Source organism: Poeciliopsis prolifica, unplaced genomic scaffold (assembly GCF_027474105.1).
Source record: "Poeciliopsis prolifica strain line A6 unplaced genomic scaffold, Auburn_PproV2 SCAFFOLD042, whole genome shotgun sequence".
NCBI classification, from domain to species: domain Eukaryota; kingdom Metazoa; phylum Chordata; class Actinopteri; order Cyprinodontiformes; family Poeciliidae; genus Poeciliopsis; species Poeciliopsis prolifica.
Genome location: NW_026562417.1, coordinates 3686149 through 3706444, shown reverse-complemented (window position 1 = coordinate 3706444; position 20296 = coordinate 3686149). Strand labels below are relative to the sequence as shown.

At 39.8% G+C, this 20296-nt stretch overlaps 1 protein-coding gene across 1 annotated transcript in view; it reads right to left on the bottom strand.

Moving 5' to 3' along the window:
• Positions 1–2408: 2408 nt before the first annotated feature.
• The window catches only part of camk1da (calcium/calmodulin-dependent protein kinase 1Da), a 63067-nt gene continuing 45179 nt past the window's right edge, over positions 2409–20296 (bottom strand). The window contains exons 4-11 of the mRNA XM_055055562.1: positions 18078–18216; positions 16385–16511; positions 13950–14025; positions 11355–11467; positions 11054–11132; positions 10876–10963; positions 10457–10700; positions 2409–9181 (exon numbers count right to left, since the gene is read on the bottom strand). Coding sequence (XP_054911537.1) covers positions 9057–9181; positions 10457–10700; positions 10876–10963; positions 11054–11132; positions 11355–11467; positions 13950–14025; positions 16385–16511; positions 18078–18216 — 991 coding nt within the window. The 3' untranslated portion in view covers positions 2409–9056. The remainder of the gene's footprint in view (positions 9182–10456; positions 10701–10875; positions 10964–11053; positions 11133–11354; positions 11468–13949; positions 14026–16384; positions 16512–18077; positions 18217–20296) is intronic.

Here is a 20296-nt window from a genome sequence, read left to right as displayed (position 1 = left end):
TGGGCGTCCACGGAAGACAACAGTGGTGGATGATCGCCGCATACTTTCTTTGGTGAAGAAGGACCCGTTCACAACATCAACTGAGGTCCAGAACACTCTCAGAGAAGTAGGTGTATCTGTCTCTAAGTCAACAGTAAAGAGAAGACTCCATGAAAGCAAATACAAAGGGTTCACATGTAGATGCAAACCATTCATCAATTCCAAAAGTAGACAGGCCAGAGTTAAATTTTGCCCAAAATCACCTCAAGAAGCCAGCCCAGTTCTGGAAAAGTATATGGACAGATGAGACAAAGATCAACCTGTACCAGAATGATGGGAAGAAAAAAGTTTGGAGAAGAAAGGGAACGGCACATGATCCAAGGCACACCACATCCTCTGTAAAACATGGTGGAGGCAACGTGATGGCATGGGCATGCATGGCTTTCAATGGCACTGGGTGACTTGTGTTTATTGATGACATAACAGCAGACAAGAGTAGCCGGATGAATTATGAAGTGTACCGGGATATACTGTCAGCCCAGATTCAGCCAAATGCTGCAAAGTTGATCGGACGGCGCTTCACAGTACAGAGATGGACCCCAAGCATACAGCCAAAGCTACCCAGGAGTTCATGAGAGCAAAAAGGTGGAATATTCTGCAATGGCCAAGTCAATCACCAGATCTTAACCCAATTGAGCATGCATTTCACTTGCTCAAATCCAGACTTCAGACGGAAAGACCTACTAACAAGCAAGACCTGAAGGCTGCGGCTGTAAAGGCCTGGCAAAGCATTAAGAAGGAGGAAACCCAGCGTTTGGTGATGTCCATGGGTTCCAGACTTAAGGCAGTGATTGCTTCCAAAGGATTCGCAACAAAATATTGAGAAAAAACTTTTTGTTTGGGTTATGTTTATATGTCCAATTACTTTTGAGCTCCTAAAATGTGGAGTGTTTGTAAACAAATGTGTACAATTCCTACATTTTCTATCACATATTTTTGTTCAACCCTTTAAATTAAACGTTACAATCTGCACTTGAATTCTGTTGTAGAGGTTTCATTTCAAATCCAATGCGGTGGCATGCAGAGCCCAACTCACAAATATTGTGTTACTGTCCAAATATTTCTGGCCCTAACTGTATGTCCTTCTGTTCCCTTGCGTTGGACGTTGTCTATTTACTTAGGCCTAAACGACATAGAAGCACTTTGGTTTAGTCCTCTTCTTTTTCTCTGCTTGTAATTCATGAGCTTTGTGGTTTGAACGTGTGGGTGTGTGTGTTTCCACCCCTCTGCTTTTGATATAAGAAAATACAAATCAATTATCATTATTACTATTATTTTGTCTCCCCTAATCACTGCAAAAATAATTCATTCCAGAATCCGTGGCAGTATTTTATGTTGATATTCTGGGACGGTTTGTCACTTTCATTCCACTTAATAATTCAGCTTTACTTCCATTTAAATGAAAACAACGAAGTTTGTGATTGTGTCGTGTGAAGAGTTGAAGGGATACAAATACTTTCGCATGTCGCATTATGTGTGAAAGCAAAGTGATTTTAGGCAGTTAAAAAAATCAAATACAAAATTTTAAATAATTTTTTTGAAATTGTGATGAGAAAGAAAATTGTTACCCTCAAATGAAGTTTAGGCACCAACTGCTGACCGCTAGCCTCCTGAGGACGTAGCATTATCTAACCATCACCATTTTCTTAAAATACATTGATATGACTGGATATTCCAGATTTGTGTGTACTATAAAAACCATAATGGATGGAGAGTTATGGTTTATATATTACCATAACCCTAACCCTTTATCTCATTTGAGATGAATGAAGCGTTTTTGTGTTGATCGCTTTGTGCCCAAGTTCTCTGTGTTCCTGCCTGAGTTGACGTCTGCTCTGTTGACCTCTGTTTTGACCCCCCACTTATTCTTGCTACAGTTTTGACCCTTTTCCAAATAAACAAAAGTCTATTAGGAACAAGCTCGTCGTGTTTCTCTGGCTGGTTTGTGCCTGTTGAGACCAGATATTTACGTGAACTGAGCGCAGCTCGCGATTTGACCAACGCTGTGCAGAACAGAAGACCTTGATGGGTTCAGCTTTTGAATTCGAGGAAAGTTACAAAAAAAGAATTCCAAAAAACGTTTTCATCACCACGTTTTCTGGCTTTTTATCAAATAGAAATAATTTTGGCAATTCCGACTAAAGCTAAGTCAAGAAAGGCTCGGTCAGATTTGACTTAAAACAGTAAGAAAAAAAAAACGTTTGTGTCTTTTTTAGCCCGTTTATGTTTATATCTGGGTTCGACTGCATCGACCACTTTTGCACATTGAGACTGGATTTTTTGCCCTTTTTGTAAATGAAGACTACAGAGTGGGACTGCTCTATAGTCACACTATCTTACGTCCATACAAACACAGACAGTGGTCAGCATGCAGTCATTCAGGTTTTATTCCAGAATAACAAACAGAATCAGTTTCTCCAGCCTGTGTCGTCATGGTGGGTCTGATATGTGAACATGATTGTCGAAGGCATCTCAAACACAAGCCCCATCAACAAAAAGTCATCATCATCATCATCGTCTTCCCGCTCCGGTGTCGTCAACGCGACAATGGTGCACAAGATGGGGGTTTGTTGTGGTCACATGCAGAGAGTAAATATGGCCGGCTAGCTAGCTGAGCCGGCTCTGGACAAGGACAATCACAGAGAGACACAGGGCCCCCGCTGACAGCACAGAGAGAGTTTCAGTCCAAACTCTTCTCAAGGACAGAGCTCCTACAGCCAGCAGGGCTTTCATCGCATGCCGCCTGACTGACAACGGAACTGTTGAAGGGATCATTCGGAATTTGCAAAGTGAAAATCTGTGGAAACCTTATCAGGAATAAGTTAGCTGTTTTAGGCTAACAACTAGCCTAAAAGTGGACAAAACAATTACCATCTCCAAAATGCAGCAGTGCTGTTTTATGAACCGGGCGTTTGCTCCGAGTGGAAAAGTTACATGTTCGCTTCTCAGTTGGTGTTTCATGTGGGAAAATTATTAACGGTGCACCATTTCCACATTTATAATTCTGTTCAACCACGTGAGTCAACACTTAGTCTTTATTTCTTTCTATAAAAACAAGGCTAAATGGAAGTGAATGCTAATGCTACGGAGTGAACTGCAACACACTAACACATGCTAATTTTTCTAAATTTCCAATGCTAGCTTGCTAAGCTAGCCGAATGACTGAAAAATGCTTGTTTTTAGCCACTTCCTGAGCAAAGAAAAAGAAGAAACCGTGCGTGTTAAAAGGTAAAATGACTACACAGCTAGAGGGACCCTCAGTAGCTGTGTTTCCATTAAAAATGTGCGCAAAACTTTGTTAATATTCCGCTGTTGAAAATTTTTGCAATTGCGGTGTTTTATGTTAAGTTACAAATAAAATAACACGTGAATAAGTCATGAAAAAGCATGCCACACCATCGTCTTCCTGCCACTTCCTGTCGTCTTCTTTGTCTTTGCCTCCAGCAGTGACATCCGCTTGTTGATCATGTGTTGATCATGTGCTAAAGAAAAGTTTCCATTGCAGTTTCAGTGAAATACACCCATTTTGACACTGAAAAACGACCTCATCCTACAGCAAAAACCTTTTTCAGTTTTGCTGTCTAAATTGGTGTATTTCCATCACGCGAATTTTTTTTCGAAATATCAAAGTGCGCAACTATACGGCCAACGGAAGCGCAGCTACTGAGGCAGAGCACTGTGTACCTTCATCAATACCAATGGTATTGATGATTGGTATCAGTCTGTAGACAGAACCAGGCTGATGAAACCAGGCCTTATTCTAGACAAGCTGCTGCTTTCAGATTGAGTCATGAACGTTTTACATGTTACAACCAGCCTTCAAGTTTATTATTGAAGCCTGATGACGTAGACCAACAGAAAAACATTCAGAATGCTGAAGCGGACGCAAAACCTGTTTAACTACTTAGGTTATTTTATTGAGGGGCATCAGAGAGAATATAAATGTGTACCATTTTTAGTCGCTTTTTTTGACTAAGCTCTAGTTTGATATATTTATGAGTTAGTCGGTAAAAAACTCCTGAACACTGCCTGATCATAGGACTGAAACTCTTCCTCTGCTATCGGAGGCTCATGCATATCAAACTGTGTATATCTTTACACAATACAGAGATAGTAACACCGTAACAAGGGCATATAAGATAATGCAAACACTCAATGTGAGATTGAATTCTTGAAGCACTGTTTCTCCCCAACATGCTTATGTTTCTATGTTTTGTTTGAGTGTGTGTGTGTGTGTGTGTGTGTGTGTGTGTGTGTGGTGCACTTCTGCGGCATCTTAAGTAAAAAAAAAAAAAAAATTTAAATAAATAAGATAAAAAGGAGAGTGTTTTCAAAACAGTCCATAACAGTGTGTTTCTGAGTCGATCACAGCTTTAGATTTCTTCCTTTAGAATGAATGGCAAATAAAAAAAAATAAATAAAAAATCAGAGGCCTGAGTTCTGTGAGTGATGCCATTTCTGTTCGGCTGACGGTGTTTCTGAAAACTTACAGGGAAGTAAAGGGGAGTTTTAGCTTTTTTTTTCTCTCCTTGTTTTTGTCGTTTTTACATTGAACATTCCACAGACGATACAATCAGCTTCCCTCATCCATCCACAAACTCTTCAACCACAGAGTCCATAAATATCTCCAAAAAGATCATTTATATTCACAATCTATTTACAGTAGCATGATTAATATATAAAAAAAGATTCATTCAGATGTTGTTTTTAAAAAAAAAACACAGCAGACATTGAAACTGATCCTCTGTTTGCCTCTTAGCTGATGGTCGACATCCTGGACGTCACGTTTAATGTCAGATGAACAAAAACCATAAATTGGTGGCTTTGTTAACATCCCCGTGTCAGGGAGTTACAGTTTATCTAAACAAAATCGACCTTATTTAGAAGCAAATGGTGAGGAATTAATATTCTATTTTATTTTAAAAGGCAAATGTTTGAAAAGGTGAAACACGTAACGGGGAATCTGTTTTGTACTTCCCACCAGAGCTGCTAATCTCTGCATTTTCTGTTCCTGCATTTAAGAACAAGTAGAGAAAACATATTACAGTTTAAAACAAAGAAAAAAAAAACAAACAAATGCATAGCAATCAACTGCAACATATACTGTCACAGCAATTAATCAGATTAAGGTGATCATTTGACTAAAGCCCTTAGAAGTTCCACTCGGTTACGTGGAAACACACAACAAAGGGATTTTTCGGGTTTCTCTATGGAAAAATGGAACAAGATATCACTGAGGGGCAAAAAAAAAAAAAAAGGGAATCATTTTTTTCAGATTGATTTTCTTTTTAAGAACCCACCGGACACGGCCATGTCTGATCACCTCCTTCATTTCTGAGTGGAGACGTGTTGCATTGGAAACGGCTTGAAGCAATTCAGCTGTTTGAGACATAAATGTCACATTATTGGAGGCATGTTGCATAATTGTGTTGAAGTGATGCAGCGAATTAAACGTGTGTGAGTGAATGAGTTATGGTGGCCTTTTGTTTAAAATCATTTGAGTGGAAGGCATATTTTCTAAATTACAGATCAATTTAACATAAAGTATCAACATTTAGAACATTATTTATGGACATTATAACCAGAATAATTATGTTTTAATGCCATTAAAATGCTTCTGGAATCATTTTACACTATTCTTAGCTTTCAAAAGCATAACTTACAATTTTCTGTTAAAATATGGCAAGCAGTTAATAATTTAACTGAATTAGATATCTTTCTTCAGGTATTTATACAGTATGCAAATAAGCTAGTCTGAGATAGGAAATGATCAAAGCGCAATTTGACGGTATTAAAAACGCTCCAATGTGAAAAACCTCAAAGCGATTCATGTGTGTAATATTTAATAAATGTTTGAACTTTTCTTACTTCCCAGCTAACACCTCATCAAAAAACAAACGCGTTAAAATATTAAAATATCTTGCAACGTAAAGGTCGTGTGTTACCCTTTAACAGAACGTTACTGAAAAACAACAACAAAAATCATAACTGTATCGTGAAAAATTAGATTTGGTATATATTTGCAAAAATAACCACTGAAATCCTGCAGGCCGTCAAACCGTTTCCTGCTATGGAAACCCAGCGATTCTTCACCAACATGCATCCCACCAGCCAACACTCCCTGTGAAGCTACAGTCGAAGTGACCAATAATAGAGTTTTAGCACTGACAGAAAAAAATAAAGAACACTTCAGCAAAGCAAGGAAACAGAAATAGATCAAACCACGCCGCAAATAATAAAAAAAAAACTGCATTTCTGCGACCGGTGTCCAGACTGAGAGATGTCTCGTTGCGGTCCCTTTAAGTCAACCTCAGGTGATTCCTAACGCACCAAACGATGTGGCAAATTGGGTTTTGGTTTACTGCCAACCCCTCAGATCCAGATGTGCTAACATCGCCAGCCTTCACCGAGACGCCCTCTTCTTTTAGCAGCAAGACTGAAGATAATAAAGACGCACGGCCAGAGAAAGGATCAAAGCTCCGCAGGTTTCTACATTAGTTTGCAGATGGAGATCAGCCCTTTAGTTTTAGCTTGTGTTCCGAAATGCTTCAACTCTGTTTTAACCGCTTCAACATGAATCAATTTAGTCAAAAAAAAAAAAAAAAAAAAAACCAACAAGTCTTTGGCTACATTTCACAATAAAGGGATAAGAAAAAAAAATTGCATTTAACAAGAACTTGACAATCTGATATGTGTGTGAGAGGGAGCACCTGGCAGTGAACAGTTCTGGTTTTAAATGATGTCTTTAAAAAAATGATAATAATAATAAACAAAGAATATTATCAGTTGGCTTGTTTAAATCAGGCTACTTAAAACAAGAAGAAGAAAAAATGGAGAAAACGACGATTAAACACAAAAAACTTACAGGAAAGAAGCTCAGCTAGCAAATCCATAAAGCTAATATAAAAAAAAACAAAGAACAAAACTCAGCTTATATCTAATCAGGTAAGTTTCAAGAAGTCTGCAACAGAAAGGACCAGTTTTGTCTTTATCCTCAAAGTTCATGTCACACGTCTTTAATGCGACGGGATGAGAGCCGAGCTCCGATCTCTAACATCGGATCGTGAACCGCAGCCACGCCCAGAACGCTTCCTGTGAACAAAAGAGGGGGAAAAGAAAAAAAAAGCCAACAGGAAGCTGGAGATAGCCAGCTCACAGTGCAGCTGCAGGTTTCCCTGAGGACAGCTTGAAGAACCGGCAGGTGAGATCATGGCTTCGTCAGAGAGGGGAACAAACAGCAGGGCGGACGGCGTCCTGACGGTCACCCACCCATCCTGCACCCCAGACTTAAAAAAAAGAAACAGTATTCACATCCCTTGAACTTTTGCATGCTTTACCAAATTAACAGCACAAAGTTCGACGTATATTTTCCGAGGCCACTAGGGGGCCTCAGAACCATGGAGGGAAGATGAAAAGGGCAGAAAAAAATTTTTTAATCATTTTTTAAAAATCAAAAAATCCACTCCTTTTTTTAATCATTACAATAAAATATAGGTTAAAGTAATTTATTTAGCTCTTATTTGGCTGCCACTCAAATTGATCAAGCTATAAATTTTGCCCCTAAACCTAACATAGTGAGTGCAGAATGAATGTTTTGACAAGAAAAATCAGAATGTATGAGGTTAGCATTTATGTAATAATTATTGATTAGTGAAATAAACTTTATTGGTAGTAGCACTGCTGGTTGGCTTGTTAGGGGGCTGACGGGCCGGTCAGGGATCTGGGGAGGCAGGTCAGAGAAACGTCTGGGAACCCCCACTAACATGAGATAATGACAGGTGAAATACGGTGGTGGCAGCATCATGACATGTTGTAATGTGACTAAAAAGCTCAAAGGGTGTGAATACATCCTTGCACTGCTGGCGGCTCTCCTACTCATTCAGCAGTTCTCAGGTCAAAATAGATTCGTCATTCTCTGCGGTCCGCAGCTTCTTCTGTGTGCGTCTCCCTTAAAGGGTGATTGTTACAAAAAGACAAAAAAAAAATTAAGTCATCCAACGAATTCAATAACTTCACACAATTAACCATTGCAAGACATCCGTTTTTGTTTCTAGGTTTACAATCTTTTTTTTTCTCTTCTTCTTCCGTCTGATAAATCTGTGTGCGTGGCAGCTAATTGGCCAGAGACAACATGTCTGACCTTTCCCTGTGCAAAAAAGATAAAGCGCATGTCTCCACTTCTCCAAACAGTCACGTGGTTCTTTTAAAGCACTTCTGCAAGCAGGAACGTTGAAAACAAGCGGCTGAGGAGCTTTCATGAGACTTTCACCCAATCGTATCAGCATCGGTGGAGTCTGTGCAAACCCAGAGGGCTCGCTGCACAGAAGACTGTGTTTTGGAGCGATATTCAAAACACAGAATGCGGTGAAGGTGATATGAGACAGCGGAATTATGGGAAACGGGGCGTCATCGAGAGGAATGCCTACAGAACAACAGCAGTGAAGGGGCTGACTCCTCGTCGGTGATCTCAGCTATGGCTTATTTACAGTAATCACACCAAAGTGGCGACGCTCTGAAAGTTACACATGCCGCCTTCAAAATGAACAGGAAGAAAGAAGAACCAAACAATCCAGTTGCCAACAGTCAAAAACTGAAAAGAAAAGAAAAAAAAATCGGAATAAACCGAAACAGGACAGCTCAGATTCCATAAGTTGCTGCGTAAGCACAGAGCAGCCGACCATGCAGACTTGCTCTGTGAGTCAGTGGATGCTTTGATGCTACGAGAAGAATCCTGCAAGCTATCCTGGCGGCCGTAACGTATGGCGATGGCGGCGTCAATCGTCGTAAGGGTTTTGTGGGTAATGGAGTCCTCTGCTCTCGTTGGAGCAGGGCGGGGAACCAGTTGGGCGGCACATCCAAGAGAACGCATCCAAGAGCGGGAAGGACGGTGAAGAGTACGGCCGCGCTCTTCTTTGCTCGTCCCGTTCACGTTTCCTTTTCTACGTTGTTGTTGGAACCTTAGACTCTCGTTCTCACAGCGCCGTGGCCTCCCAGCTGGTGCCCCGCGGGACCTGCCGTCACTTGGTCTCCGTCATCATCGGGGCAGGCACCGCCGACGGGTGGGGCCGGCTCAGCTCCGTTCCGGCGGCCGGGGAAGAGGCGGCAGATGCCAGGCTGCAAGGGGTGACGGGCGCCGGGAGACCTGGCAACAGGAGACGAAGCTTAGCGACGGTTCCTACACATCTGAATGTCAGACAAAGCCTAAACCAAAACGCACCCAAGACTTTGACGGTTGGCGTGAGATCTTTCCGCGGATGAGTTGTTTGGTTTTCTACAAGTATGGTGCAATGCATCATGGCCAAAACATCTCAAATTGGTCATTTCCCAAACAACTTCTGATTCAGCCGAAAGAAGCTTCATAAAGTCGTTGTGTTTTTGAGAGGTTTTCTCCAAACAGACTCTGTAATGAGCCTCACCGACCGGTGTAGACTCTGACATGGAGCTCTTGGTGTTTTGTCATTTTTCTAAACGGTGTGGTCTCTGTTTAGAAAAAACAGAGAGACAACCAAAAATCTTGAGAAGATTTTCAATTGTCCTGAATCATTTCAATCAATATCGTATTTTATTTTCTCAGAAGTATACGTCACATCAGTGAGAATTTTGAAGAGCAAAGAAGGATAGAAGGACTGAGCCACAGGACCAGACAAAATATGATAAAAACTGTGGTTTATAGCCTGGAAATAATATTTTTCTCACTACAGAAATGTCATGACAGTGGTCCCCGCCCAGTCATGGTTTAATATTCACAGATTCACATATTCATGGATTTTTCTGTGGAATGTAACTCTGAATTATTGGTGAAAAACTCACATATCTGCAGAATTTTTTGCAATGCTTATCTAAAATATTGAAAAGGAAACGCAGCTTGGGAAGCTGAGATGTTGGCGCAGTGCTGCTTCATACGCTTGACTGGCATTTACAAAGCAGCCAATTCAGGAGCTGCATTTATTTTAAATTGGCACTGATTGGCTGTATAACCAATAATGGAGATAAGGAAGACCAGTTTCCATGGTTGTGTTAAGACAGTTTACACTGTGCGTATCGATGCATATTATGGTTTATTTGGTGTTTGAACTATTAAAATACACGATTTGAGAGCGAGCAGCTATTATTCTCAGATTTGAGTTATTTGTGGTCCACTGTAGATTGTTTTAAAAGTCCCATATAATTCCTCCAAGATTGAAAAGCGGTTGCTTATTGAAGGCCATTGCTAATGAGTTTCCATACTGATTTGCTGATAGTTTCATCACTACTACTTTTCTATTATTTTCCCTCGTAAATGTTATGGAAAAACCAAGGGTGGATGTTAAAATCAACCCCTTACAGTCTGTTTGCATCACTTTTAGTTGAAATTTCTTTTGCACCAGTCACATACACGCTCTCAAACATTTCTGTCCCCCTGGCATTCCTGACTCACATTCTTTGCGTGGAGCGGCTACGTTGTTATCTATGGAGGAGTTCTTGCTGGCGTTGCTGTTGGCGGCCAGGCTCGGCGCCGCCTGGCCGCTGTTTTGGCTCTGAGCGGTTTGGTTCTGGCCCGCTTGGCTCTGGCTTTGGGCCAGCCTCTGCGTCTGGCTCGGCCTGGGCTTGGAGGCGTCCATACTGCTGCCAAGTTGTAGCCGCCTCATATGGCGCACCACGGCGGTGGCGTTGAACGCTTGCTGGGGAGGAAGATGAAAGAGGGAAGATGGGAAAAGTGCAGAAATTGTAATATTCTTACTTTCAGTCGGTGAAAGTACTATAGAGCAGCTTTCTAACTGACACAAATCGACCTAGTAAAACTGCAGAATGGAGACTGAATAACAGAGATAATGGACAGCAATGGGGAAAAGTTACCCTCCATTTGCTCTTGGCAAAGTTCTTCCTGATCTGCCGGCTGACTGACTCATGGATGTTCTTGCAGAGTGCTGTGTCCCCAGCAATCCTGAAACATACATTTATATTTTTAAAGAAACATACAATTTGCCGCCTGTAATCAGCCTGCCGGTGCTGCCACAGTGTGTGTTTCCCTCACCAGGGATGTCTGAGGGCCTGTTCACAGGTGAACCTCTTGGCCGGATCTTTCTCCATCAGACAGCTGATGAAGTCCTTGGCTGAAAAAACAAAAATCAAAAATAGGCATTAATAGCACAGTAAATTGGCTTATTCACATGTAACCATGGCGGCAACATATGACCCAAGTCACCAATGCGCATAAACATGATCACTCCTGTGGCATTAGATCAGGCACTGTGATGAAGTGCATGTGAGGCTCACGGCAGCAAAGAAACGGCTGAACGCTCGACGAAGGAAGGAAGAAAACGACTGAGGCTCACCAGAGTCTGAGATGTCATCCCAATACGGGGCGTCGAACTCGTAGTCGGCCTTAAGGATCTGCTCAAACAGCTTTGAGTCGTTTTCGTCATAAAACGGAGGATAACCACACAGCCTGCAGGAAACAAGAGCCATTTATCCAAAAAAGAAGCTATGGGATGCATGTTTAACTGTTTTATTGATAATGTGAATGTGCGTGGTTGTAACAAGACAAAAAGTGGCCAAGTTCCCGACATATAAATACTTTTTGTGAGGCTCTGTATACAGTTACTTTTACGCAGCAGAATGAATCCCCTTAATCCCATTAATAACAGATTACTGGTTTCCAGTCTGGGTAAAAACTATTTATTAAGATGTTCCAGTCTGATTGTTCAGCATGAGCCAACTAAGAACAATGTCGGGAGCTGCTGCTCTACACAAAGAAAACATCATCTGTTCCTCATTACCACAGAGCTGGACGCACCGAGAGACTTTCATAAAACTCATTAAAATACCATTCTCCATCGATTCACATCGGAAAACAGGAAGAAAGGGACTAGGATTGTACCTGCCGCGAGGACAGGAAAACGTTCTGTCCGTTTCCCTGCTTTCATACCTGTCACTCTGCTGACTCTCCACTCCGTCTAGCACGCATGCTAACATGAACACACACACCGGGACGAAGGCGAGTCCTGGTGTGTGTGTCTCCTGAACACTCGTCCATGACCGCGCACTTCGGCTCTCGGCTGATTATCATGCATGATTACTTGATGTGATCTTTCCACCTGAGCAGCAGCTAAAAGCTAACAGGGACTGAATCCCAGCGCTAATTATCAGCAAGGAGCTGCTTGTTCTCTGCGCTCTTTCACACACACACACACACACACACAAAACACACACACACACACACACACACACACACACACACAGTGCTGCCAGGGGTTTAGAAAAAGAAAAAAGAAAAAAAAGATGATTGATTGAGCGGTCAGGACAAGGAACACGTCAATCACTGTCCTGCCAACTCTCTCTCCCACCTCTGACTCCTGTTATCATGATGCTGACCTCTGACCCTTAATATCTCACTCTGTGGATAACCCACATGACATGGAGAGGAATATGTGAGAATGAGCAGAGAGAGAGAAAGTAACCAGCTGCGTTTCTGTCACCATTACCATTTGCACAAAGCTTTTTTGATATTCTGCTAGTGCTGAAATGTGCTGCTAAAATAAACTTGATTGATTGAAATTTGCTATGTACTGGCAATAACAGAAATTAGTTTACCTGAATTGACCACATGCTTTTTTTTTCAGGCATTTCATAATGTCAGTCATGATTTTGTTTTACGAAAAAGAAATAAAAACAAAAAAAGCAAAAGCGCTAATTCATCTTCAAAAAGTAAAACTCAACAAGTAAAAGTTACTTGTTTAGCGTTAGCCTTTCAGAATCTCATAATCTGAGTTCTATGTTAGGATCTCAACTCTTATGTTTTCACATGAATAAACTATTTACAAAATGCTAATATTCCTTAAACGTCAGCTTGCTTTTTGAATAGGCAAATGTTGAAGTTTCATTGTGAATAAACAATCGTTTTCTGTCTTGACCTGTTTAGCAATCAGCAACAGTATTAAATGATTGTACTTGCATTACTGATCAGAGAAAAATCTATAAAGTGAGCTAGTTCAAATAATAATGCTGTTTTGAATTTTTTATTTCATTTCTTGGCTCATATTTGGAAAGTGTCAAAAATGTTCCAAACAAAGCTCATCTTCTCTGGTCTGATAAGATCATGTTTGGCTGCCAAATATATGCTTGCTTGCGATTGTGCAACTGCTTGGGGTAATTAGTCCTCTGAGCTTCAAAGCCTGTGATGTCATCGTACAAACTCCCAAAAGCCAGCGAAGCGAGAGCCGGGTACAATAAACGAACAGAGTAACCTTAGAAGCTTTTATAGTTTTATACATTTTTTATTACACACTTCCACACATTGTTAGTTCAATGATTTCAAAAGCAAGCAGAGCAGCAGCCATAAAGGGGGCTGATCATCACTGTAACTTGCTTTCTGAACCATTTGAAAGAAGGTTTGTTGCAGTTTGACATGTTTGCATGTTTGACAAAGTTATAGTTTTTTGTCAATTTCAGTTTATTTAACATTTATTTTTCATTGGCAGTTATACTCATAATTAGACTAACTAAGTAAATTAAAGTTGCGTTGTGCATATTTGGCCGAACTTGTGAAGCTGTTGGTAAAATATGCTGTACTGATGCAATTAGTTATTAAATAAGTGTGTAATTCAGTACTTTTATGTCTGTGTTTAAGAAAAAATGGAAGTAAATTCATCTGTTTTTCTGAATCGGATCGGTATCGGCTGACCCGATACCAATCAGTGTCGGAAATGAAAAGAGTGGATTGGTACTTCTCTTGAAACCTCAAATTAAGTTTAATTTAGTAGGAAAACAGGAGGCCCAGAGAGCCTCCTGAATCAAAATGTAATCATTTATCTGGATCAAATTCAGACAGAGATTTCTGTCAATGAATAACCGACTCATCTACTGAGTCTGTGTCAGGCTGCTGTGATGTTTTCAGGAATGCTGACATTGTGAGGACGGCTGGTACTCACAGGATGTAGGCGATCACTCCGATGGACCAGCAGTCCACCGCCTTGCTGTACGGCTTCTGAGCAAGAACCTCTGGAGCTGAGAAAGACAAAGGCAAGAAGCCAGTTAAATGGGTTTGACAAGATGGAAAACATGCAGACACATCATGTCTGTCCAAATGGAAATCACATGGCAGCTGGTTTTATGGTGGGAAAGCTGCTGCTGGAGCTCCAGGTTCTCATGTCTTCAGGATTCTACCTGACAGAGAAAATTGAGTTTCTCTGTCAGGTTCAGATGTGAGCCTGAATCTCCCTGCAGCCCCACATGGAGGGAGACCCGACACACGCTGAGAAACGTGTGCACTGCTGTGTTTACTGGCCCGTTCTGACTCACTGCGATGTGAAGGCCAGTGTGTTTCTGTTTTTCCCGGATTTGGATTTAAGAAGATTTTTGCACGCTGAGGTCACGATTCCTGGTGGAATCTCTGTTAAAACCGTCTTCAGCACAGGGGTGGGCATTTATCGTATCGCTTACTGTGAAGTTTCTCATCGTAATAAGAACTTTGGCTTATAGTTTTCTCAATGTTTCATCGTCAGCATTTTCAGAGACATGTTCACTATCGTCTCCATGACAGCATCGATAATTTTCCGTGAATTAAAAAAAAGTGGTTTAAAGCAGTGGTGTCTTGAAGAAGCCTGATTGAAATGGGAATGTTTTTTAAGGCATTGTTTGTGTTGTGCCATGCAGTCACTGACATACAGTTACCTAAAAAAGAAGTACTAAATTATTGTTTTTATATTCACAAAAGGACCACAAAATATCGCGATCAAATTATAAGTCCACATCACTCAGCCTTGTTCAGCATCAGATATATTGATGCAATTTCACTTTCCAGCCAGACAACTGGAAGAAAAAGCTATGACGGTTGCTTAATTCTAAAGAACATGGATCTGTTAGAATGGTACAATCAAAGTCCAGCCATAAATCCAAACGAGAATTTTGAGCTGGACTTATAAGGTGATGTTCACTGGCACTATTTGTCTAACATGATTGAGCTTGCAAATCAAACTGAGCTCAAAAGACGATAAACTTGCAAGAAGCTAAGGGGTACATGCAATGTTCGTGAGCTGTTATTGGCATAAATAAATCAGTGATAATAATCAAAACACAATATGGAGTTTTTATTGCTTTTGCAGCAACACTTTCAGCTATTTTACAGCCGCTGCATTTTGCTTCCACTGGAGACGGCGACAGGCCGACCGGAGAGAATTGTGAATGAAAGTTTTGTGCAAATATGGTAAAAGAAAGAAGTGGAAAGTTGGAGTGCTCATCATTCAGATCTGGTTTTCATTTGGTGCCTCCTCTGGTTATTTACAACTTCATTTATAAATAGACACCATGCGTCTGGAGTGAAACTGGCCCAACAAAAGTGATGTTTCAGACAGTGTGTATGCGTGTGAATTATTAGAATAACAAAGAAAATGTGTCAACAAAGTGTTTTTCTAGCACAATCCCAGTGAAGCCGTGCTGGGTTCCAGTAATTTGACCAGTTTCAGTGGTATGACAACACGGCTGGATTTTTGCCACACATTGTTTTTGCTAGTTTTTACAATGTCTTCATGTGAAACAGATAGCTGTTATTTTTTTCATGAATCCGGACGGATTCGGCGAACCCGTAAACAGAAAGCAACTGGACTTATCACTTTGTTTCCTGAAAATGTTTCTTCTCCCATTCCAAGAGCTTCTTCAGAGAACATGGGGCTCAATGTATCAGGGTTAAGGTCAGTTTCTGTTTTGCTACATCTGGACACATTGACATCACCAGGTGATAAGTTTGGGTGGTTAAATGACAATGGTCCCAAACACTGAAACACTTCTTCTGCGATGCGTGCACACAAACGGACAAGAACGGACGGCAAAATGAAGATATTTGAAGCCACCTTTTCGCAGAAAGAAAAAAGAACAGAACAAAAAACCTGTGGAATGTGTCAGTGCTGGATCTTGGTGAGTTATTCTGGTGCACAAAGCAGTGAACAATAGAGAACCAGACTTCCTGTAGGCTGGCGTGGCAGTTTATAAAGAGTAAGTCGACGTCCTGGTTGAAGCGTGGAGTCACCATACAGTCATAGTGATGAAGTCATTACAGCTGTCTTGTTAGCAAGAATGCTAGTATTTGCATCTAGACCGGCAACTAAAAAAATTCCCTGGACATCATAAAAAGATGATATTAATAAAGTGCAGATGTGATACTGTGTGGATGTTAAATCACTGAATGTAATGTAAAGTGGTTTAAGTTGTCTGGTGCTATACAATTACAAGCTATTTACCACTGGCTGACATGAGCCCGTCTTCTCTTTGAGCGTTCAAACAGGAATATTTATCCAGGAATATTGATTAATTAGGAAATGATGGGGAAAAAATTTAAGTGGTAAAAATGTGGGACGTCCGACTGGCTTACCCACGTATCCTGGCGTCCCACAGGCTGTGGACATGACGTCGCCACTGCCCTCCATCTTTGACAGACCAAAGTCACTTATCATGATCTTAGATTCGTCTTGTGGATTAAAATACAACAAGTTCTCTGGCTGCAGGAAGAAGAAAAAAAAGAAAAGCTTTTTCACATCCACTGCTTTCTAACAGATGAATTTTTACATCAGTGTAGAAAACAAAGGCTCTTTGTCTTGCAAAAGCATTTTCACACCCTGGAAATGTTCACATTTTGTCAAACCCTACAGTAGCCGATTTTGGACATGACAGAAAAAAAAAAAAGCCCAACAGAAAGTCATCCTTACAGGTTGCAATACTTGTAATGATGACTTCCAAACTCATAACTATGATATAGAAAGCTGTGCTGTTTCTCCAATGTTTGCTCCACAATCTCATAATTATGATTTAGAAAGTAAAAATTATGACTGTCTCATAATTATGACTTTAAAAGAACAGATGGTAGTGTCTGTTCTACTATATTTTAGTGGAAATGATGACTTCCTGTTGGGCGTTTATTTTTTCATTTCATATCAGACATGGGCTTCTATATAAACCTCATATTCGGTAGTATTTAGTATATAAATAAAATTTTGTGTTTTTTCTGGTGTGTTAAAACAAACATGCGTTTCAAGACTATTTACAAATAAAAATCTAAAATTTCTGCTACAAATAAATAAAATTCAATACAAGCATCAGTCCTTAGAAGACACCTAATCAGTAAACGCAGTGTGTCGTTTCATCTAACACGGGTGTTCAGTGAAGGCTTGATATTTTTGTACTTTGTACAAGTAGAAGAACAAGAAATATTTTATTACAAACACAAATCTGAAGTTGGGTATGTATTTTGAATGAAGTTCCTTTTTCTATGCAAAACTCCTGGCATAAAGAGTTGACCAGCTTTGTTCATTTTTTATCTTATCTGACCAAAGCACCATTTGCTGTCACATTTTATTTTATTATTTCTTGCTTTCCCATATTCTGTATTTATTTGGTACTTTTTTATTTACTGGCAATTTTTTTTATCACACATTGATTTTTTTTTTCTCCTGGAATATTTCTGCTTTGCATTGCCTGAGAAAATAGATCAAAGTATAATAAAAAAAAAAAAGTCACAGTAATTTAAAAAAAACCTAAATCAATAAATACAGAATATGAAAAAGTGAGAAGATAAATTTTGGCAGCCTCTGTCCTTCACATAGCAAACATCAATCATACCTTCTTACTGCTTTCTTTTAAGAAAGGGTTTCCCCTCGCAACACTTCCACAAAGGTCAGATTTATTGCTAATTATGTAATACAATAAGGTGGATTAATGGAAATGACATGCAAAACACTTTTCATTGCACAAAATTCCAATGTAATACACTGAAGTTTGAAGTGTGAAAATATTACAAAAAAGTTTAATATTATTTAATAGGTACACAGAACTGTAGATTACTGTTGATTTGACATATTTTTTTTTTAATCAAAATTGGCAAGTTGCAACTTTACAACATATACAAAAATAGCTTTTTCTTCAAACTGCAGTGTTTTAATCTGCACTTTTCTGTTGACCTTTAATTTCTAATATCAAGTGAGAATAGATTAATCCAATAAATTTTAAATGTAATAGGTGAATGCACATAACTGTGTGTGCGCATGTATGCGTGTGTATGCCAGTCTAACCTTCAGGTCCCGGTGCACGATCCCCATCTTGTGGAGGTAGTTCACGGCATCCAGGACTTGTCGGATCAGCGTGCTCGCATCCTTCTCTGTGTAAAATCCTTTTTCCACGATTCGGTCAAACAGCTCTCCCCCCGACACCCTGAGGAGAGACAGATGATGTGTGTGTGTGTAAACAACTGAACAAAAACACCAACAAAAATATGCCTGCATGGCTGTCCTTTTCACTAAAATACACGACTAGACGCTGTGGGAGGTTTTGGGTCAACACTTCAGGTTATTTATGAGGTGGAGAGGTTTCCAGTTATAGCCTATGAGGCATGTGCAACAAATATACACACACACATACGCACGCCTGCAGAGCTAAAGCATTCATCATGTTTTCCAACATAGAACTACTCTTCTTTAAAAAAAAAACTGAAGAAGCTGGGAAGCCCACTCCATGGTGCAGAGGAGTGAGAATATCTAATCCTGGTTTCATTTGCTGTTTTAGCCCAAGCAGCAATAAACCAAACGCTCTTGGTGTCTGCAGATGGAATTCATCTGAGAAAATCTCCCATCTGCTCCAAGAAAAACTCAAGTTCATTTAAAAACTTCTGCCCTCTGGGAGATTCTTGCAATAACTACTTTTATGTTTTATGATTCTTTGCCACATGAAATAACTTGTCCTGGTATAAAAGATACACAGTTTATCCAGGTGAGCTGTGTTTTAGCTGCCATTAGTCAAACGTATGGCTCCACCTGGTGGAGGACAGTCTCTATGTCAGCCTGTGTGTTCTGTTGAAGTGCTCTTGATCAAAAAGGTCTGAAGGGATTTTAGTGTTCCTCTTTGGTTTATGCTTTACGCTCGATAATAAAAAATCTTTTTTTAAAAAGCTTCAATGTTTACAAAATCATTATTTAGCAAAGATGCCATTATCTTGAGAAAGCATTTTAAAATGGTTCTGAAAATACATGTCTGAAAAGTGTGGCATGCATTTACTCAAATGAACTTTGACTAGATTTCTTGCTGCAGCAAAAAAAAGCAAAAAAACAAACAAACAAAAAAAAACAAGATGGAGTGTTTCAGGTGAGAGCAAGCAGCCAGGAATTAAAGGTAACTCTGGAGGAGCTGCAGAATCACAACTCAAGTAGACAAAAAAAGTCTAAGGTCACCTTCATGTAGCATGCAAAAGTTATCTCAGTCCAATTTTACTTTTTTTTTACCTGAGTGGAACCTAAATTGAGTTTTATTTATTCCTAAATTTGATCTAAATCCGGTTTTCTTTTCCAAATGCGACCTTTATCTGACTTTTTCACTGCAGCATGAACTGACTAATTCAGATCTTTCAATTCCCTCCCAAAATCCAATTTGTGCCACTTCCATAAAGTGGCACAAACAGTGGAACTAAATGATATAAATTACCGATCGTTTTCAAAATGTCTGAAGTCTGAGCAGCCATGATACGTATTTTATCCAACTTTTGCCTTGACGTGAGAGTAAATCTGCACTAGAAGAAACTACACAAATTGGAACATAAATAATGTCTGAAAATTACAATTGTGAACTTATGAAAGAAGTCTGTATCAGTGAAGTGCATCACATCACAATTCTATCACTCTTCAATCCGACTCCACAACCAAACATTTTTATAGATCTTTCAGTCAATGCCCCACTCGCTAGTAATTGTGCTTTTTTTTCATTAGCTTCCTTCATCTTGTGACAATATTGTTGGTTCTCATTGCTGAATAACTTGGATATCAATCCATAAATGGCAGTATCCATTATTACTTCCCTATGCTGCTCTGTAACACCAACATTCTTCTTGTTGAGTCATTGAGCAAAGACATATTCAAGTCTCAAGAAACTTGCAGCTGTAAACTATAGTATAAATGTCGTTCTAGTATTGACTTGAGACGGGTTGATGCAAATTACATCTTCAAATTTCTGTGTAAAAATAACCTGATGTTTTACTTCCTATTTATAATTTTGTTCTGCTTTGTCTCAGTATATCACAAAAAAATCTCAATAAAACGTGGAAAAGTTCATAGGGTCATACTTTTTCAAGGTACTATAAAAATTGCCATAAAAATACAAAGATCATTTAAAAACACTTTTATTGCATCGTTATTTTTTTTTTTGCCTCTATCTCCGGTATGTTTTAAAACCAAGCTTCTGACAACGACACAGGCACAAAAAATGCATTGAACACAGACAAAAACATCACCAAGGGCAAACCCTG